The sequence below is a fragment of the Episyrphus balteatus genome, chromosome 2 (assembly GCF_945859705.1).
Source record: "Episyrphus balteatus chromosome 2, idEpiBalt1.1, whole genome shotgun sequence".
NCBI lineage: Eukaryota > Metazoa > Arthropoda > Insecta > Diptera > Syrphidae > Episyrphus > Episyrphus balteatus.
The window spans coordinates 128,727,655-128,749,958 of record NC_079135.1 but is presented as its reverse complement, the minus strand read 5'-3'; the positions used below and the strand labels follow the sequence as shown (position 1 = coordinate 128,749,958).

The 22,304-nt window shown below is 31.0% G+C and overlaps 4 protein-coding genes across 5 annotated transcripts in view; 2 read left to right on the top strand and 2 right to left on the bottom strand.

Annotated features, from left to right (window-relative positions):
- Positions 1-22,304, bottom strand: part of LOC129908198 (dolichyl-diphosphooligosaccharide--protein glycosyltransferase 48 kDa subunit) — a 383,207-nt gene that overhangs the window by 133,804 nt on the left and 227,099 nt on the right. Inside the window, exon 1 of one of the 2 annotated variants that reach the window (XM_055984552.1) lies at positions 1,643-1,648. The exons of the other annotated variant lie outside the window; for it this stretch is intronic. The gene's annotated coding sequence lies outside the window, so the exon portion shown is untranslated. Of the gene's footprint in view, positions 1-1,642; positions 1,649-22,304 lie in introns of those variants that run through there. 2 annotated transcript variants of the gene reach the window in all.
- LOC129909750 (uncharacterized) lies at positions 5,067-7,169 on the top strand. Its single transcript, XM_055986822.1, has 3 exons — positions 5,067-5,406; positions 5,808-6,805; positions 6,867-7,169. Exons 1-3 carry the CDS (start codon positions 5,067-5,069, stop codon positions 7,167-7,169), a joined length of 1,641 nt encoding a protein of 546 aa, XP_055842797.1.
- On the bottom strand, positions 9,705-21,627 carry LOC129908199 (nucleic acid dioxygenase ALKBH1). The gene is made up of 4 exons (XM_055984554.1): positions 21,432-21,627; positions 15,642-15,734; positions 15,030-15,571; positions 9,705-10,132 (listed from the first exon to the last, which is right to left on the bottom strand). The coding sequence occupies exons 1-4, from the start codon at positions 21,507-21,509 to the stop codon at positions 9,748-9,750; spliced, it is 1,098 nt and encodes a 365-aa protein (XP_055840529.1). The 5' UTR covers positions 21,510-21,627; the 3' UTR covers positions 9,705-9,747.
- Positions 19,396-20,023, top strand: LOC129908200 (nuclear nucleic acid-binding protein C1D). The gene is made up of 2 exons (XM_055984555.1): positions 19,396-19,688; positions 19,744-20,023. The coding sequence occupies exons 1-2, from the start codon at positions 19,455-19,457 to the stop codon at positions 19,984-19,986; spliced, it is 477 nt and encodes a 158-aa protein (XP_055840530.1). The 5' UTR covers positions 19,396-19,454; the 3' UTR covers positions 19,987-20,023.

Here is a 22,304-nt window from a genome sequence, read left to right as displayed (position 1 = left end):
ACCAAAGAAGATATTGAAACTTTTCAACCACCAGATATTGGCCATCCAGATAAAGCAGTTGCAGTTTTAGCTTTTACAACTGGATCCACAGGAAAACCAAAGATTTCTACGTTCTCTCATTCCATGTTGTTGCTAGGAATTCACAACAAATGGTGGCAACAAATGGATTCGGAAAGTGTAGTTTGTGTGTTATCAGACTTGCGTTGGACATGTCAAATACAGATTATGATGCAACCTATCTTTTTTGGCTGTAAACGTGTTTACACGTCAAAATGTGAAAAAGATTATGACGAATCTTCTGAATATGAATTATTGTATAAAAACAAAGTTACACATTTCTTAACGATTCCAATACTTCTGATGCAGACTCTGAAAAATGCAGAAAATGCTAATCAAATTTCGAAACTAAGTCATTTGCGAAGAATAATAACTGGTGGAGAAGTTGTTTCCGATCCAATGATAAAATATGCGTCAGAAATTGTGCCGAACGCTAAAATCATCAATGCATACGGCATGACCGAACTGCAGGGACTCTTAGCATCTGATGAATTAGTGCTTGACAGATATGTCAATGGGGGCATTTTAATGAGTGGCTATGATTTGAAAGTTATTGACGAACATGGAAACCATTTGGGACCAAATGAAATGGGTCGATTATGTTTCAAGTCAATTGTACCATTGATTGGGTATTTTAAGCATGAAGAAGCTAATAAAGAACATTTTAAAAGAGATGGTTGGTTTAGAACAGCAGATTACGGTTACATGGATTCTGACAATTTACTCCACGTTGTTACAAGATTCAACTATCTACTGCGGTGTAATGGTCAATATGTAAGAAGTGTTTATAAATTAGCTCTTTAAATATTGACAACTTTTTTCATCTCAAAATTTATCTTTTCAGATTGTTCCAACTAAACTAGAAAATATTATAAATGCTCTCCCTAATGTTTTCACAGCTGCTCTTGTAGGACACCCTGACCCCAACAATACAGAGACAGATATTGGAACAATGTTTGTGGCCTTAAAAGATAAATCACAGCGTAATGACATCGAAGATGAAATCTTGGCTTTGTTGAGGGCCAATTTCACAAAAGAAGAAGCAAGTTTGGTGCAATATTTAAAAGTTATCGATGAAATACCAATAATTAATAATTGTAAAGTAGATCGAACTGCATTGAAAAGAATGGCTTCCATTGAATGTTATAATTATTTGAAAATTTAGAATAAAAATTAGTGATTAGTGTAATTAATTATTTAAACTAAAGTAAAAAAAAGAATTTTTCAGTAGGAACTAAAACTTAATCCTATTCAACATAAATATAATTTTAGAAAAAAATGTAGGTAGTTACTAGTTAGCTTGAAAATTCTAATTGCAAATGCTTTTAAAGTATTATATTAGAGTTTCTTTTAGTTTTTCCAATGTAACGTCGCGATTCGCGGCACAATTTATCAGCCCAGGGCGCCAAGCTCTTAAACACGCCTGTGCCCACAAGTTCAATGCAAACATTTTACCCGATTGTAAGTAAATACAACTCTGTTTGTAGTATATTGTATTAATTGTATAAATTCCAGATCTTACTTATTTATTTATATTGATGAGTTAAGTTGGAAATTTTCAATCACAGGTATTAAAACTGTGATTGTGATTTTTAATACACGGGGTTTTAACTGTTTTATTTAAAATTGTTGCTATTTTTATTGTTCAGGACTTGCAACTTTTACCAGAAGGGCAAGTACGAGTGCATTATATTTAGGTATATTATATTGGCCATTCCATTTGCATTTTTAGGACATTTTCATGCTTATTATCCACTTTATCTCGTTCAAGAGCAATCTTTTTTCTTGAAACTTGATGAGTTTTAAGGGCTCATGATAAAGTTGACGTTCAGAAAATTCAAGAAAACAAATTCAAAATAGCTAAATTTATTAACAGACGACGCGTCTTCTCCGTTACCGCTTTATCTGTGAATAATTTGGCTATGTTTAATTAGTTTTTCGTGAAACTTCTAGAACATTAATTTTATTTTATAAGTTTCAAGAAAAAAGATTTTTTCTTCAACGAGATAAACTGGAAACAAGGTCAATTTGTCTTCTTCGTTACTTTGGAATGGCCGATATACAGAAAAAAATTTAAATCAAATACTTCAAACGCATTAGAATAATTTGTATTACGTATTAGGCTCTCAAGTTGAAATAAGCAATTAATAGTAAAGTAAACGTTTATTAATAATTTTAATATAACTTTTTTGACTTATAAACCAGACCTAAAGCCCACTTAGGATTGAATTTGTACTTCATTATAAGGTTCAACTATAATTAACTTTAATTTAAATACATCTCAATTAATAACACAGGTGTTCAAGGTTTTTGGTGCCGAGACTATGATATACTTTTCTATAGGTTTTCGGTGTGCTGAATTTGAATCTGAAGTCAGAAATATCCTATCACTCCCGTTTTTGAAATATTACCGTTAGAAGATGTAAAAAACGTGATATCTGTTTGATATATTACAATAACCCAAACAACTGACGATATCTCGAACAATAAAAAAGATATCGAAAAGATTTAAAAAGATCTTGAAAGAAGGAATATACTTCTTATAGAAACCGTTATAATTTATATAAAAAAAAAAAATGTCTTCACATTAAAGCATAACCTCAAAAGTGGTAAAAAAACGTTTTTTTGCATTTTCTAACGGTAATATTTCCAAAACGAGAGCTGATAGGATATTTTTGACTTCAGATTCGAGTTCATCACACCCAAAACCTTCAGAAAAGTATATTTTGGTTCATGTGGGGAAGATCTTGTTAACTCCAAAAATGTCAAAAAAACGATTTTTTTCGAACTTTCTAACTTTCGAGCTGATAGGATATTTCTGACTTCAGATTCGAGTTCAGCACATCAAAAACTTATAGAAAAGTATATCATAGTCTCGGCACCAAAACAAAAATTAAATTTTGTAGACCAGTGTAATACAATCAATATTAAAAGTTTACGTATAACAGTTTAACACTACTGTGGTGTGGTTTGAAACCAGTGTTAGCTGGTAATTATTTACACGGTAGGAAGTTGTAGATAATAATAACGATGTTTTAACAGCTTTCTAAGGAAATTATCAGTCATTATTGTTCTATTGGTGGTCACGGAGTGTCTGTGTATAGATCCTATTATGTGTAATTTTTGTTTCATTTCGGGGCTTTTCAGTCAATTTTAAACCTGTATTTGATGAGTTTCAAAAAAAGAGTATTTTCAAAAATATTCTTCATTGCCATCTGGTAGATATAACACAAAACATAAATACATAATACATATATCAAACTTCAATCTAAATGGAAATAGACTTTAGGATCAAAATAGGTTTTAGAAACCACTTTTATACTACACCCATACCCTGTGTTTATAAGATTTGGTGTAAATGCAAACACAGCTTTATTTACTAGAAATAAGTTAAACAAACTTATTTGCCAACATATTGTTTTTGTTTATAGATTGTTTTTATTTTAATTCTTTTTTCCTGGAGTAGACATTTGGTTGATCGAAATCTAGTTCTTTAGTGCTTGACTGCTAACCTAGAGATGTGGGTTCGAGTCAACTCCCTTAGGAATCAATCTTTAATTTATTCCTCAGTTTCAACGGGACAATACCTATATAGTTATAAACTTATTCTCAATTCACTCAATCAGCAAAATGTGTTTCCTATTTTTCTATTCCTTCCAACAAGTGCAGTGCAAATTTGTATTTAAAAGCGCCTCGGTTCTTTGCCAGGCAAATATAATATTATTATTTATTATTATTATTATCAAAAATCCAAAATGAAAAAACTCGATTTTATTCACGTGTGAACAGCAAGACAAAAACAACTCTACGAAATAAAACATTCTATTTACTCAGAACAAATATTAATAATTTTTTGCCGCCGAAGAACATCATTTGTATTGAGACATACGTACGTTTAATTTTGTTTATAAGAAAAATAAAGGTTTTGTTTTATCATTATTTGTGCAGGTTTCGATTATATCTTAAAGCTCAGTCGAAACTCACCAGTTAAACTAACACTCGACAAGAGTAAAGTCCATCATTCATATCGGAATAAAAGAAAAGAAGTTATACGCCTTAACGATATTCCAAAAAGGACCTTTACCTGAGACAAAAGGTAACTTAAATTTAATGAAGTGTTGGTTGAAAGGTGGAGAAATACTCATAAGTACTTTACTAGTGATTTTGAATGATATACACATTAAAAGAATTCAATGCAATTCATATCTACTCAGGGTAGTACTAGATTATCGTTTCATGTAGGTACTCATGATTACTTTACCATGCATAAAGGAATGAAGATAGTAATCAATCCGAAAATTCTTAATTTTTGTTTACAAAGCGAGGCTTTATTCTTTATAATTTATTGGTCAAGTTACTTTGAGGGTGGTAAACTACGCCCAGTAAATGAAAACGATAATCTAGTACAACCAACTTCATATGCTCTCCTTCGAAAGTACTTGGCAATTGAACTGATTTCTTTAAATGTTCGTTTAATTAGAATTTGACAGTAAAAGACTTTTTCACCTCCAATACTCCAATTAAACCAAAAGACATCTGTTATACAGACAAAATACTTCTATCATAATAGTAGTTGTGTCCCTTAGAAATGGTGGACTACTTATGAGTAAGTAGATGATATGTAGATCTAGTACTACAATCTACACATGTTCTCTTGATGGGGCTTCTCCAAGTGGAAAAGTACTAGAAGAACTTCTTTCTCATTGGTCAACCTCCACTGGTGAAGAGTTAAACAAACATTTTATCCAATGCTAATTACAACAAAAAAGCTTGATAGTACTAGATTTCTGCCGACCTCGAAAAAAACGCAGCTAATAAATACAAATATGTAAATACTAGCTGCGTTCCTTTGGATGCTACTCCCTATCAGAAAATCATCTACTCATGAATACGAGTTTTACATCATCCAAAGAGTGGTACTATCATATCCTTATTATCTATCTTTTAATTTCTTTTCTATTATTTCAGTAAAATCAATAAGGGACTACTAGAAAAAAATATTAAATGAAATGGCAAATCACTACTCAACATCTAAAAAAATATGGTATGGCCCAAATTGTGAAGGTACATTTCTTAACCTTTGTCTTGGCCAAGTAATATTATCAAAATTGAAAGCAACCAATCCAAAAAGAGTTTTAGAAGTTGAGCATGAGTCTGGAGCTTCTCTGACAGCTAAGGAAATCCACTCACAGACAATCACAGTTGCACAGAATTTAATGCGTCTTGGTGTTAAGAAAGATGATATCGTCATAGTGTTCTCAAAATCAAACATAAAAATCACTCCTATAACCTTTGCATTATACATTATCGGAGCTCCAGTTAACTTCTTTTACTTGGATTTGGAAGGAGGTGAGAGATTTTATGATTTAAAGTGATTTGTAAATTCATAACTGTTATAAGACAACTGTTATAAATAAATTATAACAGTTATACTTTTCTTACCGTTATTAATTGACTTTATTATTATGATTGGATTTGGAAGGAGGTGAGAGATTTTATGATTTAAAGTAATTTGTAAATTCATAACTGTTATAAGACAACTGTTATAAATAAATTATAACAGTTATACTTTTCTTACCGTTATTAATTGACTTTATTATTATGATTTAATCACATTATGTTGAATTATAACTGTTATAATAAAAACTGTTATAATAAAAACTGTTATAAATAAATTATAACAGTTATATTTTTCTTACTGTTATAAATTGACATTCAGAAACATTGGTATTACAAATTTTATCTTTCAGATGCCATCAAGTATTACTTTGAGAAATTGGATCCAACTGTTATACTCTATGAAGAAGAATTCAAATCTGAAATCTTTTTAAATCTGCAAAATCTCAAACTAACCAAATTGAAATATACATTCAGTTTGGACTCAAAAAATGAACCAATTGATGAAATTCTATTCAAGTCGTCAATAGAAGACATTGAAAACTTCCAACCACCTTATATTGGAGATCCAAATGAAGTCATAGCAGTTTTACCATTTACATCTGGTTCGACAGGAATGCCAAAGATTGTTATGCAATCACATGCCATGATCTTACAATCAGTTTTGAACAAATGGTGGCAAATGGATTCAAATAGTGTAGTCTGTGTTTTATCAGATCTTCGTTGGATGGATCAAGTTGGAATGATGTTGCAAGAGGTCTTTTTTAATGTAAAACGTATTTATACATCAAAGTGTGAAAAAGATTTCGATGAGACTTATGAATTTGAATTACTTTGCAAGAATAAAGTTACTCATTTCTTTACAATTCCAATTCTTATTCTTCGAACACTCAGAAATGCTGTGGAATCAAACACAATTTCAAAATTATATCATTTGAAAACTTTGCTTGTAGGTGGTGAAGCTGTGACAGAATCCCTCGTAAAATATCTTTCAGAAGTTGTTCCAAAATGCAAGATTATTAGTTCATATGGAATGACAGAGTTGGATGTGAAAATAGCTTCCGATGAGGAAGTTATTGGTAAAATGGTTAATGGAGGTATTTTAGCAAATGGATATATGGCAAAAATTATAGATGAACATGGAAATTCTTTGGGTCCGAATGAAAAAGGTCGATTATGTTTGAAATCAAAAGTTCCTGCTCTAGGTTATTTTAAAAATGACAGAGCAAACACGGAGCATTTTAAAGGAGATGGATGGTTTACAACGGAAGAGTATGCTTTTATGGACTCAAATCATTTATTGAATGTTATTATAAGATTCAAGTATCTTTTGCGGTTTAATGGAAAGTTTGTAAGTTCTTCATACATCTGTTATTTGATGATAATTTTTTAATCTTAATTTGTTTTAAAAGGTCGATCCAACTGCTGTTGAAAACATCGTCAACAATTTTCCAAAAGTTCAAATCTCTGCTTTGGTTGGACATTCAGATAATGGTAGTTTAACTTCGCAAGTTGGAACTCTTTATGTGCTTATTGGGAATGATATAAATCGTGATAATATTGAAAATGAACTAAAGACTTTATTGAAAAATTATTTAATAAAAAATAATCAAATTGGTTTAGTTCGATATTTCCAACTAGTGGATAGAATGCCATTATTAAATTATTGCAAAATCAATCGAACTGTTTTATCAGAAATGGCAGCTAAGAATTAAAACAGTTATTCAAAGTTGTAGAGTTACAAAGTTATTAGTTATAATTAATTATTCCTTATTTCGTGACCTTTGTTAAATTAAATATGCAATTCAAGCCCACATAGAATTACATATTTAAAAATTTATTAAATATTTATTTAGATATAATTTAATTTATTTCCATTAGACTAGTCATTTCTGGAAAGGTGATATTTTAAACTATGCGTATGAATGAATAAAACCAATTTTAAATAAATTATATTAGCTTTTAAAAAAAATTTATTTCTAAATAAATTATATTATCTTTTAAAAATAAATTTATTTGTTTTTTTTTTTCGTGTTCAAACGGTTAAATGTCACTACAGTAAAAAAAAACGTTACTCATACGCCATAGTGAACTGCAAATCGGTTTTAATTACACAAAATTCGTACAACCATTTGAAAAATTTCTTTCAATTTTGGAACTAAATTTAATTATTTACATTAAATTACTTACATAGATTAAGAGACGTTAACAAAACAGTGAAAAAAATTATTTGAGGAACATAATCATGTGATCGAGATTTTGAACTGAATTTTATTTGTTACTTTTATTTCAACTTTTAATTTCTGTTCAAATAAAAAAATTTTATTTAAACCCAATAACAGAACAAACAATATGCAACACTTGCTTCAAAATGGTTTTCAATATTGAAAAGAATTTAATAGGCTATTTTCATTACACCCTTCGAATGCCAATTTAAATGATTTCCCAATACGAACTTACATCGAAATAAGATAATTTGAGAAATTATTATATCGTTTAGGCTGTAGTAAAAACATTATTATCTCTTATTTCATTGGCATTGGAAATTTTCAAAAAATCACGAAAAAATAATCACAGAAATCGTTCGTAATGATGACAATTTGTATGAAATTTTTCATTACGAACGGATTATGTTATAATTTTTTTTCATGATTCGTTGAAAATGTTCGATATAAATAAAATTCATGATAAGCCCGAATATTTTTAATTAAAATGATAAACAAAATGTTATCCAATGTCAAGTCTCAATGTTATCATCCAAAAAGTTAATGCGAAACAAAAATTCAAGGCAGAAAATTTACAAATCTTTGCACAAAAAGTAAGATTATTTTATGAATTAAATATTGTTTATTTTTGTATATTGGTACCAATTAATTAAAACTATTACCGTTTTGAAATTGAACTATAGCTTTTTTAATAAATTTTTTCAATTTTTTTTTTTAAATTTTTCATTGAAAATTAAATTCTAAGGGAAATGAGGTGAATTGTGGGTAATAGGAATACGCCAATTCGTATTTTTATGCTTAGACTTCAAAGAACAAAAGGCCTGTTAATAATACTTGTCTGCAACGAAAATAGGTTTTGAACCAACCCATACCTTGCCAGACGCATTTTAACATTTTAATGCTTTTTTAAACTTATTTCCTTAAAAAACTTTTTTTCTATCATCTACAACCAAAAAAATGGTATACAGAAAAATCAGAACAATCCTCCTGATTACAGGAATGTAAGTGCAAGACGTTTTTGTTTCAGCCTTCTGCTTGCCAGACGCATTTTAACATTTTTTTAATGCGTTTTTCAACTTGATTCCTTAATAACATTAAGTTATATATGTATATCTATTATCTACACATACATGTGTATTAAAATTGGTTATCACTCCACTTCCAAAAATTGCTGTAATCCTTATCTACTTCTATGGTAGACGGAAGAACCGTTAATTTTGATCCTATACAAAAATGTCAATTTCCCCTATAGGGAATCAACCAAAAACCATAGGGTTTGAGATAGACAGGCACACATACAGACTGACAAAATTATAAGGTAATGGGTCAAGAAACAAAATATACTTTTCTGAAGGTTTTCAGTATACTGAACTGGATTCCGAAATATTTTATTGGATTCGGTTTTGAAATATTACCGTTATAAAATGCAAATAAAACACATTTTCTGACTTCGAATTCTAGTTCGGAACCCTCAAAATCTTCAGAAAAGTGTATTTTGGATCTAGCATGCAAACATTTTGCTGATTAGCGTAATCAGTTGCACTCAATCCTGAAATATTTTCAATTTAATTTTATTTTTCTTGCCATATTATTATTGCGGTCTGCAGTAGTTTAAACAAAATTTAATTCAATTCGATTTTTAAGATACTCAACTTTGAAAACCAAGGCCTCCAATTTATGTAGCGAAGGAAAATACGCATTTCGATTTCTTTCTTGGCACCATTCACTCATTCTGAACTATTTATTTACTCTGCAAGTGTTTTATTAATACCAAGCAAAAGCATAGAAAAGCTGCCTTTTGAGCGGGTACTCCTTTTTATTCATACCACTCCTCATCTCTCATGGTATGATCTGATAGATGGTTCTTCAAGGACTTGGAAGACAACATTAGGTCGTTTTTTTTGAGGTGGTATATTTTTAAGGCTAGAATACCCATGCTCTTCTGCCCAAGTATTCGTTGTTTACCAAAGGAGTAATGCTATTGAAGATGGCTCGACATCGAAAATCCCAAATAAACAATTCTCATCAAAAACAAAAAATAAATTATATTTTAGTCCAAACAAACAAATTACAAAGACTCCTGTCCTTCTTTCAAAACCTGCCTCACATTAATATTTATTCTAGAATCATTAACAAATTGCCGAAACGGACTCCAAAAGTTTTCATCAGCGCAATTTTCAAACAATTTTGTATCAAGTTGCCAATCGTCCGTTGTCGGTAGGTCAATGTCACATTTGAGTTTCTTTGGATTCGGTGGTTCCAGAGGGACATCTCTTTTAATTGGAAATTCATTCCAATTTTCAATGTTTGCTTTCATAACCCTCGGAACAGCATGATAACAAAGACGACTCTGTTTCGCCATAACAACGACATCGCCACTACGAAGGAATAATGCTGAGGGTTTCTCTTCTTTGGTGGTTCCTCCAATTAGAAAGATTGCTGTTTGACCAAAGCTGGAATGGGATTAAAGTTGTATTATTTATTTATCTAAGCTTAGTATAAGCTATAACTTAAAAAGTAATTAAAACTAACTTAAACTAGCTTAGTGCTTTAGCATTCTGGACATAGGTTCAAAGTGGCCATATTTGGTTCGATGACGAGAAATGTAGAATAACGGGTGAGAGCGAATACTTCGGGGATTTGTGTTTAGGTTGATTCCTCATAGGAGAGAAGATGAGTCAATATTTCCTATGAGCAAAGAATATGTCGGCTATTTGGCGACGCTGGGCTAAGGGTTGCAATTCAATTCGATTCAGACGATCATGGTAAGGGGTAAGTTGAATCTGTCTTCCTGCGAAAGGCCACGGAAAGCGAAACTAATAAATTTAATTGGAATATTTTCAATTCTATGTGAATGATATTCGTAAAAAGGTGACCAAACTTGGGAAGCATATTTAAGAGTGGGTCTTACGAAGGAAATGTAAAGGGATTTTGTAAAATATGGATTATTGAACTCCTTAGACCAACGTTTAATAAAACCAAGGGCCGGGTTGGCTTTGTTAATTATATAAACAATGTGGCAGTTAAAATTTAAAATTCTATCGCATAAGACGTACAGATCACACATAGATTCTACTAATTAGAATTAATTAATTGGGAAATTAAAGTACTTCTTCGGGAGTATGTAACTTTTAGGCATTTACAGATATTTAAATCTAGAAAATTATGTGTGCACCAATTGAAAAGGCGATGAAGGTCGTTTTGGAGAAGATTAGAGTCAGATTGAGCTAAAATTTCCTTGAAAATTTTCACACCATTTGCAAATATTAAAAAGCAAGATAACGGTCACATCATTGACTGTAAGAACAAACAAAAAAAGAGATCCAAAGTGACTACTACCTTGAGTCCAGATGTGGCGAAAATCCTAGAGCTTCAAGTTTAAGATGAATGATTTTGTGTGATACTTTATTAAAGGCTTTCTCAAAGTCTGTGTAAATTGTGTCAACTTAATTCCTATTCTCAAGAACATTTAGTGGTTTTGAGATAAATTCAACGAGGTTTGTTGTTGTTCATCTACCTTTAAGAAAACCGTGTTGGACGGGTCAGAATACAGATTTACAGTGGAAATAGACTGAGTCATAAACTTAACTTTCAAAGAGTTTGGGGATACACGATAGTTTAGCTATCTGTTTGTAGTTTACGACTGCATTTTTGGGACTTTTTTTTATGAATTGGGACAATAAAGGAGTCTTTCAAAAAATCAGGAAAAACACACTGCGCGAGGGATGATAGATCGAAAAGATCAGTAAGTGGTTTCGATATAATATGCACACTTTTTATTAGGAGAATGGGAGGTAAGCCATCGGGACCGGGGGACTATAATTATCAGTTAGTTTATCAATAACTAAATCTCTAGTTATTTTGGCAGACACAAGACATTTTAAATAGCTAAAATTGTTTTGGGGTCGGCAGAAGAAAAATCGGTGAAAACAAAGCTCGAAGAAAGTCCGTCAGATTTTCATTTTGTGTTTATGAAATTAAAGAAGCATTAAGATTCGGACACCAGATTATTTTCTACGTTGATAAGGTAACGATTATAAAGGAGTTCATTTAATTCCGAGAAACCATTATATGCATCAATAATTACATTGTTTGTTACAGATTCGGTTCTTAGGTAGATTTTCCAAAGTTCTGGCACGGTGGGGAGAATGTGAAGTTTTTCTTGCGAAACAGGGGGACAGATTCAGCAATACACCAGGCAACGTTTTTGAGTTTCATCGAAATGAAATCAAAATCAAATTGATTAAAAGATTGTTTAGTTTAACAAAGTTGTAATAAGACCCAATTGCCTTCTTCATAGGTGTTAATGTTTTAATAATAAGAAAAACAAAGTTATTGGAGGGTGGAAGCGATCTTAGGTTGAGAGAAGGTGGGAACTTTCAGAAACTGTATAATTATTGGCATCAGAAAAATAAATAAGATCGAGAAAAAGTTGATAGTGTAACTAAAGTTAAAAAAAAATGGCAATATTAGGGAACCAGGCCGAACAGCTTAGATTTTGATGATCTTTTTTTTCAAACGTCGATAGTTAAAAATACTTTAAAGTCTATAGATTAAAAATTGCCGGTGTTGCCGTTTTGATTTTTTTAATTTAATTGAAGATTTTTGTGAACAAAAAATATTTTGTTTTGAAAAATTTTTCTTAAATTTCATAAATTAATTGATGCCAAAAGATTGTCTAGGAAATTCAAGAAAAAAAAATATATAGGAGTGAGGGACAATCTTCCATCTTATTAATTGACTTCAAACACAAAAAAAAAATATTTGAACACAACGGCCATACCTACAATATTTAAATAAACATTTTTAAAAAGCTAGAAGCTTAGTCACATGGTTTGGGTAATTTGTAAAATTAAAATTAAGTTAATTAAATGAAGGGATTTTGAAAGAATGGCAATTGAACTTAGATTTTTGAAAAAAAATTATGAAAAAATGTTAACATGTTTTTAAAACTTTTTCGTAATATAAAATGCATTTATTTTTCAATTTTTTTAAGCCACATTTATTATGATTTGAAATTATAAAAGTAAATGTTAATATGTATTACGATTTATGAAAAAAATTAAAAAGTACTTAATTTTCGAAGAACTTTTATTAATAGAAGTTTAAACAAAAATTTAACTTATTTTTTTTTAAAGTTCAACATTTAAATATAAAGTTATTTTTTATTTATTCAATATCCTTTATTGTTGAAAGTTAAATAGCAAAAGTTTAAAGTTCTAATTTGCCAAAATCTTTGAAAAAATCAATTATTTCAATGCAAAAATTCAGTTTTTATCAAAAAAAAAAAAAAAAACCCATTGAAATTGAAGTCATTTTTAATTTTTTTTTTTAAAGTGTGATATACAGGGTGTCCCAAAAGTAATGGATCAAACGAAATATGCTGATTGGGGAACTAAAGGGCTCTCAGAAATTGGTAACTTATTCATCCCAAATGCTTACGGTTTTCGATTTAATGCAATTCTTGTGCAATTTCGAAAAATTCCTACTTGGCAACAGTATTTTGCTTCCTGCGCCCATTATTGATTTTTGTTTTTTAAATTCTTTTACGAAAACATTGCCAAATAATTAGGAACCATTAATTTATCAAAAAAAATTTTATTCCATACGCCATTTCGCTGCAAATTAACTAACAGTTTCAAGTTTTATAAAAAATCTATTTCTAACTTTTATTTGAGAGCACCACCGCAAAATAATTTTGTACGGTGTGACACTGGTTTATTATTTTAAAAACTTGTCCCAGTATTGCAGTTTTCAAAAAAGTATAAAAGTTTCCAAAGTTGAAAATAGATCGCAAAATATTGCAATTTGAATTCAACAAAAAAAGGTTTTTTAGAGCAAAAATTCAAACAAAAATAGAGGCTTTTGTTCAAAGAGAAACAAACAAACAACTGTTCAAGAAAAATTGTTTTTATTTGTTTGTTTTTTGCTCTGAAAAATCCTGTTTCATTAGAAAAAGTTTGGAAAAAAGTCATTTTAAATTTTTTTAATAACATTTTTTTTAATTCTGAGTTTGAGGACCATTTTTTCAAAAACTATTAATTAAATTTAGTGGATTTAAATTTAAGTGATAAGAATGAGCTTCTGGCTTTTTAAAAATGTATTTTAAAATATTGTAGATGTTGCAGTTGTTTTAAAAAAAATATTTTTTTGTGTTTGAAGTCAGATTGTGAGAAAATTAAATTACCTAGAGAATCTCTTGCTATCATTTGTTTTATGAAATTTAGGCAATAAAAAAATGGTTTTGTTCAAAAAAATTTAAATTTAATTTAAAAAAACAATACGGCAACATCGGCAATTTTAAATTTATAGACTTCAAAGTATTTTTAATTACCTATGTACGTTTGAAAAAAAAAATCGTCAAAATCAGAGGCCGGGTTACCTAATAATTTACTTTAGTTACTCCACTATAGGTCGTTTCAAATCAAAAGTCCTGACTCAGAGTTTATTTTCTCCCTTCCAATAAAATTGAGAACAAATAAACAAAAAACTCAATTTTATTGGCTTATTGCGACAAATCAACTCATAAATAACAACAAATCATGCTTGTTTGAATGAAAGAAATGCTAGAGAAAAAAATAAACAAACGAAAAATCTAAACTTGTTTATTAATGATTTCTATGGTGACGACTCCAAAATAATTAAAAAATAAAAATAAGATATTTACTGCCCGATTATACAAATGAAAATATGTGAATAGAATTTTAAGTTATGAACTGCTATCATATAAACTGGACATTTCTGGTCCATCTTCACCTAGTCCTATAATAGGGTAGAGTTGCTTATTTTCGGCCCTCTCCAGTTTCCAGCCACCTTTCAAAAAATCGTTATAACAAGTGATTTCGAAGGGGTTTATTCCAAATTTTCACTCGTATGCTGTTCTAACAAATAAGAGAACAGTATAAGAGCAAAATTTTGGAATAAACCCTATAAAATCCCTAGTTATAACGATTTTCGGAAAGGTGGCCGGAAACTGGAGACGGCCGAAAATAGGCAACTCTACCCTAATATCTTCGGCAAAGTTATCCCAACTGCCTTCAAATGATAAATAATTAAATAATATGTTTTTTTGTATTGCCCGCGGATATGGAGTGATGCAAGCCCGGGAGACTTGCCTCCGCTTTCTCAGGCTAACCCAGTGAATCTCACAGACGGATTAATTAATTAAAATAGGGATATTAAGAACTGTTCTTCATTATTTTATCGTAATTTTAGAAAAAGTTCAGCTGCCTCATAAATGCTTCCTTCCAGTAAGCGAATGAGTTTTTTTTATTTTTGCTCAATTTTCCATGGGACTTTTGATTTGAAACGACCTATAATAGAGATTTATTCAAATGGACAGATAGTTACCTGAAGGAAAACAAAGGTGCTTCCAAATCAGACTCAGAGTGATCAGTGTGTCCAGCCAAAGTTGTGCCAATTGGATAATAATTTACTATCGCAGCTTCAGCCGAGTATTTCCCTAATCTCAAAGCTTTCGAAAAGTATTCACTTAACTGAGCTAAATCATCAGGAAATTTATTTTTCATTCTTTCGCTGTAATGTTTACTATCCCAGTCGTGATGGTATCCCAGCGTTGTCCATCTCATTGCGACTTTCATTCGTCGTTTATCATCTTTATCAGAGCAATTCTGATAACAACTCCACCAATCATCAATGACAGTCTGTGGGAATAGTTTGGCATTAAGATTGACAACGTTTGGACGCTTGGGATAATCTCGGACACATCGAGTCATCCAATAACGTTGACCTTGCGGTGTGAATGGATTTCGAATGAAAATTAAACCAGGTCGATCTGTGATTTCATAGCATTTCCAAGAGTAGACTGGTTTTAAGCCAGGCATTACAGCTTCATAAATACTGTCCACATCGAGACCGAACTCGACGATTCCCTAGAAAATGATTAGTTTTAGTCTTTTTTGATGGAAATTTGGTTCGAATTTGTGTGAATTGATTGCTTACTTTTGTGGTATTGTCATTGAAATCCAAGACATCACTGAAATCAGGAATTGGCCATTTTGCTTTATAGAATTTGAAGGAATCTTTGAACATTATCTAGTAGATGATAAAAATAAAAATAAAAAGAAAATTTAATTATTTTATTTTATTTTTCTTCACAACTTGTTGACTTTTTACTGTCATTTTTGACGTTTTACTTTTTAGTTCTTGACATTTAAACAGGGATGGCTGAGAGATGTTATTTCAATAAACTGTTATATGATAGTTTGAGAAGCTTTGTGTTACTTAAGGCACTGTTCCCATGTTTTTTAACTTTTATCACTGGCGATAAAATATTTGAATGTCTTTAAAATCCATTGAATCTCATCAAAATAAAAGAAATTTTGTTTCAGATCATAATTTACTAATTCATACATTATGAATTTCAAAGAAATTTTGCTATATTTATGGAAGAAAATGCATTTAAGGGACGTTGAAAAACGTTTATTACCAGTGAGGGCACAATGTCATTGAAAGAGAGCAAAATAATTTTGTGGGACAAGTTTTCTCACATGAATCCAATTTTTTTTTTTCAAATCCATAACATTTCAACTGCAACTTCACACAATTGCAACTTTTCTTCAAATATTAAATTGTGATGAAAAATTATTTCAAAATAAGTTAAGTAAAAACATTTTCTTTAAATTTGCATTAAATTTTAAATGTTTTTAGCACTTTTATAACTGTACCCCAACTAACATTTCAGCTTCGGTTAAGGTATTACAAAAGCTAAATTTCAGCTTCTTTTAAACTTTAGTAAGGTTGTTGGGCATGGAAAAAGGAGAATGTTATACAAGTTTGACCATCTATGAGGATCTTAAACGAAGCTTTACCGAAGCTTTAAGATTTGACAGATAGCTTCGGAAGAGCTTGTATAGCTCTTTAATACATGTCTTCAGGTATAACTACAACGGCCACTTTTTGCAAAAAGTCAAAAAGTGAAAATTTTCAAACGCATTTTGTGATAGTTTTTCCGACAACAAAATTAAAAATAATGATGCAGAAAGCTTATTTTTCGGTTTAAAAACCAATTTTTGTAGTTTGTTCCAAAAACAAATAGCGCTAGAAAGAAATAAAAAAATTTTACTCTTGTAAATTTCCCACTTTTTAGGTCATTGTAGTTATCCCAACTAACATTTCAGCTTCGGTTAAGGTATTACAAAAGCTACATTTCAGCTTCTTTTAAACTTTAGTAAGGTTGTTGGGCATGGAAAAAGGAGAACGTTATACAAATTTTACCCTCCATAAGGATCTTAAACGAAGCTTTACCGAAGCTCTACCGAATTTGAGATTTGACAGATAGCTTCGGAAGAGCTTGTATAGCTCTTTAACACATGTCTTATCGAAATTAAAAAAAAAACTACAAAAACAAAAAAGAATTCTTTTTTAACTGGTTTTAAATCATGAATTTTATCTTTTGATCTGATATTATATATAACATTCCATTAGTTTTTAGTTATATCTATTAATAATAATATTGAAAGTATATAACTTTTTTTTACCACACCCAGGAATCGAACTTCGTATCTGCTTGGTGGTAGTCCACACCTACTACTTTTTCAGTATAGCAAAGTAGTTTTAAGTAATAAAAAGTAGATAAATATTTCCAAAGGAACGCAGCTAATGAAATCAAAAACTTAAGGCTTGGCCACACCGGAGGGTATGCGGTAGCGGTACGGGTAGAGGTAACGGTACTTGTATGAAAAAAATTCCAAACTGACATATCAACGTTCAGGTGTGGAATTTTTTTCATACAAATATCGTTACCGCTACCCGTACCTCTACCGCATACCCTCCGGTGTGGCCAAACCTTTAAGGCTTGGCCACACCGGAGGGTACGCGGTAGAGGTACAGGTAACGGTACGGGTATTTGTATGGAAAAAATTCCAAACTGACACATCAACGTTCGGGTGTGGAATTTTTTTAATACAAATATCGTTGCCGCTACCCGTACCGCTGCCGCGTACCCTCCGGTGTGGCCAAGCCTTTAATCAGTTCAAATAGCAAAATAATGTCCGAGCTAAATTATTCAATGCCAAAACCAAAAAGTGTCCGTGCTAGATTATTTAATATCAAAACCAAAAATCGAATACAAAACTTGGTAACTTCTGTAAAGCTTCTATAAATTCATTAAACAGGCTTATAAGAAAACAAGCTTTCTTCGTTTAAGTTTCTTTAATAGTATTTAAACAACTTATTAGAAGTTGTTAAAAAACAAGTCAGAACTTCTATAAGCACTTAAATTCTGAAGCAAGCTCAATACAAGCTGTATAAAAAGTAGAACCTGCGATATTTCAATTTACAGAAGCTGTTGTGCTAGTTGGGACACCATCAAAAAACAAACATCAAAACAATAACAAAAACAAATTAAAGAAAAAGAAAGAAAACTAAAAAACCTCTGAGCGGTCAGAGATCTTACTTGGTGTCACTCGGCGACTAAAATGACAGCTGTCAAAAATGAGAAATTTGTATGGAAGTCGCCCATCGGGAACAGAGGGTTCATTTACCCTAAATCCAAGAGTTTTACCTACTTTCAATCCGATATTTAGAAGTAGTTTTAAAAAATACATCAAATCCAAAATAGTTATCTCGATTTTAACTATAGGGGTATTCACGATCTGGTGCAACAGGCCTAGTAAAAATGTAAAATTTTATTTTTTTACAATAGATCGTGAACGCCCCTCTTCTTATCTATAGTAAATATTGAAGCATGAATGATGTTTTTTTTCCTCCACAGTTGCTTCTTCTTTTTTTCCATTTTTTATAATTTAATTCTTTGTTTTGTTCGGGTTAATTAATTTTCACTAATTATTTAACATCAAAACAAACTAAATTACGGGACATGAGTAGCGACAACCATTATAAACAGAATAAAAAAGACAAACTGTTTATCATGGGCGACGCGACGGTGAGCTGCCATCTGTCAAAAATAATTTTACTCCATTGTATTTTTATTTTGCAATAGGTCTAGGGTATAGCAAAAGTGCAAAACTGTTGTAAAATTTTAATCCGTATATTTTGTTGTTGTAGTGTTGTAAGATTTTACACTTTTGCAATGATACAAGACCAGTTGCATCGGATCGTGAATACCCCTTATGAAAATAGTTAAAAAATAGTTAAAAATGACTATTTTTTTCTTTGTGTGATAATGAATATTATGGATTCTTATTTATTTTTGACATTTAAATTTCTTAACATTCAGATGTATTTTTTAAACTAGTGAATAATAATGCCTTTCAAGGCTTGGCCACACCGGAGGGTATGCGGTATAGCGGTAACGATATTTGTATGAAAAAAATTCAACATCTGAACGTTGATATGTCAGTTTGGAATTTTTTTCATACAAGTACCGTAGGCTTGGCCACACCGGAGGGTATGCGGTATAGCGGTAACGATATTTGTACTAAAAAAATTCCACACCTGAACGTTGATGTGTCAGTTTGGAATTTTTTTCATACAAGTACCCTCACCGCTACCCGTACCGCTACCGCATACCCTCCAGTGTGGCCAAGCCTTTTTATGAGCCACATTAATTTACCAGTGCCATATTAAAAATTCATAAATTCATTTAAATAATTGTTTTCCACCATGCACAAACCCTTAAGATTTAAAAACTGTAAGAGTGTAGATGGATCCTTAAAAATATATCATATTTATAACAGTTTTTACTGTTATATTTTCATCTAGTACATTTTTTTTTGTTTTGTTTGTCATTTTGACATTTCTCCTCGTGCAAAAGTAAACAAATCACAAAATTCACATTTTTATCAAATCAACATGTCGAACATTGATTTTGGCGAATTAAAAAATGATACAAATTTCACGACAATTGTTAATAATTTTTCAAAAAGTTTAGACGAAATCGATGCAACAATAACTGAAGCTGTAAATTACAAAGATTACGATGAATTGACAACAGAAGAAAAGGTTAAATTTGATAATTATTTGGCTTACACGACGAATTCTTTGTATTGGATGTATGTTCGTCTCAATGGATTGGATCCAAATACTGTGAGTTAATTTATTTTTATGAATTGTTCAATGATTTTATTTTATACTTATGAAGCATGGTATAAAGAATGAACTGTCCAGAGTGCGACAGGCAATGTTGCGTGACAAACAAATCTACGAAAGGAACACAATTCGACCAGTTTTGGATAAGAGCGCTGCTGGACGATTTATCAGACATGGACTGCATGATAGATCGAATCGAGAAGATGAGGAAGATGGTGGAGAGGAAGTCCAAGAAGAAAAAAAGCCAGCGAAACCTTTGAATAAGAAAATTATTTTTGATGACAACTCTGATTAAATTATAATAATAATAAAATCTAGATCTTTTTTTATAAGTTTTGAAAAATTGAAATCATTTGTAATATTCTGGTTCTATTGGAGCCATTCTATACCGGCGGGAAGGTCCAGCATAACTAGCATACAAATGACAGGTATCTGTTTTTCTTGATCCTATTTCATTGATGATTTATGTTGCCCTTTTGTTCCATTCTCTGCCTGATAGTTTAGGACACTAATGACTTTTGTATGTGTATTAATTCAATAACTAGTTCCAAGATTTTGAATGGATGCATGAAATAATTCCTTTCACTTATGAGTGCCGTTCTTCATCAAAGAATTTACAAATAGAGCAAAACTTTCGGGTCGTTCCTTGTATAATATTTCTAGTAAATTCATTTTTTTACCACATGCAAGAAAGTAGTCTTCCATCTTCATGGGGAAATTTTAAAGGGAAAAGACACAAAAATCTATTGAATACGCGAATTACATTCATAAGACTAGCGCTAATGTCTGGTGCAAATATAAAACGATGTTAAATCAAATGCTCCAGAGTCTTATGTACAATACCCAAATCAGGCACTTTCGATCAAATGGAAGGACCCTTTGGGTTTCAATGGAGTGTTTTCATATGCCAAGAACGCTTAGTTTTTATAGGATTTTGAATTTTGGCAGTTATCGAGAGCAACACTCGTATTTAACAAATAAAGGTCTATAGGCAAACATTGTGAAGTAAATGGTTGCAAATTTTCTAGGAAGTTCGAAAATTCTGAAATTTACACCAAGGTTGCGTTCAGACCCCAAGAAATCTATGATTTCAAAAATGTAGGGACTATCGAGACTAAAAATTGTCCTATAAAAACGACATTCAAACAGCCAAGTTTAAGCGTTTATTCTTAATTAAAACATGGCTGGCTGAGTATCAATTTGGAAGTTAAGTTCACAAACACTTGTTTAGTCTTGAAAAGTAGTTACTTTCCTGAAAAGAAGTTTCTGTTATCTATTACTCTTTTTCCTTTAAAAACAAAATTAACACTTTTAATGGAATGCCCCTCCAGGAGATTTACGATCCTGCCATACGTCGATGGTCGATTTAACCCCCACCGAGTGCCAACTTTACAACAAACATGGGAGGTAGCTCTTAAAGAAATAAAATCAGTTTACAACTCAGGTAAATTATCTCGGAATGGCTTACGACCTGAAATTATGAAACTGCTGTTCAGAACTTTTAAGCTGCGAAACAAAAGATGAGTTAAAAATACGAAAATAAAATAATATTGGTAGATAAAAGAATTCTTGAGAGATGGGAAAACATGTCAATTGATCTTATAGGTCACAGTGCTTTAAACAGCCCAAATATCAGGTTGTATAAGGAGTAGTATGTGGTATGGGTAAAAAGTAGCCAGTTTTTACATACCTACTTGTTAATTCGATCGTTTAAGATTCGATATCTCCCTTTTAACTCACCTCGTATTGCTTAAATATGGAATTCGAAGCGAATATTTCCAATATTCCAGCCAAATGGCAGGTGGATTCAGTTGACATATTTTGCAATGTCCTTGGAAACACGTAAATACTTCATTTCTTCAGCTCCGAGATAAAATAAATAAATTAAATATGTACATTAGGTGCTCAATCGTAAATTGTCTATGAAGAAAATTAGAACTTTTTAAATTCAAAAAAGTTTCGATAACATTTGCGACATTCCATAGTCGTTTTTTTTTTTAAATTAAATTAATTTATTTTTTAAATAAAATCCAATTACATTCCACTAATCTTTAAACAGAAGAGCAAATGCGTGCGATTCAGTCACGTCCTTTATTTTAATTATTTTATGCGGTTTACGTTAGAGGGTCACTGTGACGTATGTGTAACTTTTTTTTAATTAACAAATTCCAAATTGAACTTTCAAATGGTTCAATTGTTAATGCGAATTCGTACGTATAATTAATCAAGTAAGAATTAGTAAAACAAATTAACAAATTGAGGGTATTGCAATAGAAATCGTAAGGTTTGATTTTGATAACAAACTCGTCGGATGTTTTCTATTTCACTTATTCACAGACAGAACTAGAGTAGGCACTCCAGCTAAAGAGTAGGAGGGAAAGAAAATTTAAAAAAAGGGAATAAAAATCCCATTAAAGTAATGTCGTTTTCGATTGGTTTAACTCAAGGATTCACTCATTCGAAATCCAATAAAAGAGTTTGAATCGTTTCCACTCAATTCTGAAAGTTTGTATCGGTGTTAGTGAATAATCAAATACAAAAATTTAATTTTGTACGAGAAAATTTTGTTTGACATTTATTTTCTATGTATAAGAAATTTTGAGTCGATTCTGA